Source organism: Cariama cristata, unplaced genomic scaffold (assembly GCF_000690535.1).
Source record: "Cariama cristata isolate BGI_N322 unplaced genomic scaffold, ASM69053v1 scaffold19118, whole genome shotgun sequence".
Taxonomy (NCBI): Eukaryota; Metazoa; Chordata; class Aves; order Cariamiformes; family Cariamidae; genus Cariama; species Cariama cristata.
The window spans coordinates 1-2,703 of record NW_009630829.1 but is presented as its reverse complement, the minus strand read 5'-3'; the positions used below and the strand labels follow the sequence as shown (position 1 = coordinate 2,703).

At 54.0% G+C, this 2,703-nt stretch overlaps 1 protein-coding gene across 1 annotated transcript in view; it reads left to right on the top strand.

The window, feature by feature from the left end:
* The window catches only part of LOC104165948 (hemoglobin subunit beta), a 1,458-nt gene extending 142 nt beyond the window's left edge, over positions 1-1,316 (top strand). The window contains exons 2-3 of the mRNA XM_009705726.1: positions 14-269; positions 1,072-1,316. Coding sequence (XP_009704028.1) covers positions 14-269; positions 1,072-1,200 — 385 coding nt within the window. The 3' untranslated portion in view covers positions 1,201-1,316. The remainder of the gene's footprint in view (positions 1-13; positions 270-1,071) is intronic.
* Positions 1,317-2,703: the final 1,387 nt, after the last annotated feature.

Genomic DNA, 2,703 nt, shown 5'->3' with positions numbered 1-2,703 from the left:
GCTTTCACCTGCCTGTGTCTGCTTGTGTCCCTCCGTCTCTCCCCAGGCTGCTGATCGTCTACCCCTGGACCCAGAGGTTCTTCGCTTCCTTTGGGAACCTCTCCAGCCCCACCGCCATCATCGGCAACCCCATGGTCCGTGCCCATGGCAAGAAAGTGCTCACCTCCTTCGGGGAAGCCGTCAAGAACCTTGACAACATCAAGAACACCTTCGCCCAGCTGTCCGAGCTGCACTGCGACAAGCTGCACGTGGACCCCGAGAACTTCAGGGTGAGACGTGCTCCCGATCGGGGACCCCTTCTCACCACCCCGTCTCTGCGGGCAGTTTCTCCCCTAAGCCTGAGCCTCGCCAAGCGAGGGATTTACCGTAGACCTGCCGATGCAGGAGGAAGAGGGGCTGGTGGCTGAGGCGAGGGGTTGGTTTCAGTGCGGAAAGGGAGGGGGAGAGTAAAGCGAAAGCGGTTGTTGAGCAGGAAAAGGTTTGAGCCAAGGGGAAGGCGAAGGAGCAAGAGCGAAGCTTGGCACGGAGGAGAAAGGAGGCATTGGTGAGGAGAGAGAGAGGGCAGCTAGGAGCCAAAAGAAAAAGAGGAATGGGACCTAGAGGGAGAGAAAACTTTGGCACCCGCATCTCTGCAGCTGAGAGTTTCCCAATGGGGAAGTAATCCCGGCATTTGTCACCGGGGCTGGCAGAGATCCCCCCCGCGTCAGCATGAGCTCGTTGTTCATGCCAGGGCGCTTTGCAGCGCCGAGTGCCGGCTCCCTGCCGCGCGGCAGATGCTCAGCTGTGTCTTCTGCTTGGGAGAATCTCCCAAACGAAGCCAGAAGGGATAAAGAAAAATTTAATCAACAAAATTTCTGGAGAATTTTTGGTTACTCTTCCCATAGCAGTAGCAGAACCTGAATCTTAAGTAAGAGCAGAGAACAAGTTTAAGGTACATCTTAAAAAGGACTCCAGGGAGATGTTTAAACCTACAAAATGCCCAGAGGTTTCCCTGGGTCTAATGCGAGTGCTTGCATGGGGAACTGCAGGCTCCTGGGCACTGCTAACCTGAGGGTTCTTTTGTCCCCCCAGCTCCTGGGTGACATCCTGATCATCGTCCTGGCTGCCCACTTCACCAAGGATTTCTCTCCCGAATGCCAGGCTGCCTGGCAAAAGCTGGTCCGTGTGGTGGCCCACGCTCTGGCCCGCAAGTACCACTAAAGCGTCAGCACGAAGTCCCCTGGCAGCATCCTCCAGCTGCGTGTCGTGCACCGGCTGACGTGCTGCCCTGGATCTGACAGCTTTTAACAGCCAAATAAAGCTCATCCTGTGAAGGCTCCGCTGAGTCTGTGTGTCCCTGGGAGGCTGGAGGGGTCGGGGGGGGACGGTGACCTGGGGTACCCGCAGGCGGGCTGGGGTGTAAGCTTGAGCAGGGCGGGCATTTTGCTCCCAGAAAATACCACCTTCCTTTGTTCTGTATGTTTGTGGAGGGGCTGTGTGGGATTTGCCTCTGGAAATCATAGAGAGCGTTGGGTAGGTACAGCCCTGCTACCCCTGCGGTCATAAGCTGGGAATTTACATTTAGGAACAAGTTGGTATTTTACCATGAAACCTGCCTGTTTTCTTGCGGGCAAGGGGAACTGTGAGGATTCATATTTTTTAGGGAGGATAAACAAAGCGAAGACTTTAATCTACCCTGGCTCATTCCTGGCATAAAGCCTACAAGAAATTAGCTGACTCATACTGGCCAAGCAGCCAGCTGGGTGGGGGTAGGTTTTAGATAAACATTTTGCTATCAAGACCTCTCCAGGCTCTGTTTATGCACTTCTTTTTCACCCTGTGCCGCCCATTCTGCAGTTATGGGGGGCCCAATCCTGCTAATAGTGGTGACTATTAATAATTTTCTGGATGTGACTATCAATTGATGCTCTGTGCACACGGAGCGTTCTGGGTGCTCCAGTGCCTGCAGAGCAGGACTCTCCAGGGTAGAGTTTGTTCTTGGCATGGGAAGCACCGTCTGCCCCGTCTGAACTGAGCATGACCCATAAAAGCGATGGTTAGCTGAAAGGACATTTTTAAAGGGAAAAAAGAGGGCATAGCTATATATCCCAGTGGCTCTGAGACACTGCACTGTTTCCTATCCCTGCTTCGTTCACATTTGTGGGCATCCCGCTCTCTGCCCTTGACCCACTGGAGGGTATTAAAAGCCCTCTGTGACTCATAAATGCCCCTTCTCACACAAAAACCCAGATTCTTACATGATTTTTCATAGGTTTCATGACAGATATTCATAGACTTTCGTATGAACATGATTGTTCAGAGATGTCAGGCAGAAATGACTGAATTATTTGAACAAACATGTCTCCTCCTGCAAGCAAGGTGTCTGGGGGTAGAAATGAGCCAAGCAGACCTCTCAGGTTAGACCCTACAGGTCCCTACAGCAGGGGCGGGCTGGGCTTTTCCCGCTGCTGGAGTTCCTGCTGGGATACCCCTCCCTGGGAGCAGGGACGAGGGTCTCCATCCCCTGCACCCGGCAGCATGGCAGGATGGGTACGGTGCCCACTGGCGCTGCCTGTGGCTACGCTCCCCATCCCCAGCCCCGGCTGGGGGATGACATCCCAGTCCCTGTCCCCCCAGCAAACAGATCCTACGGGATGTACTCTTCCCATGCTACTTTACCTGCTCCTGTTTTGTCTCCTGTGTGAATGCAGAAAACCGCTGTGG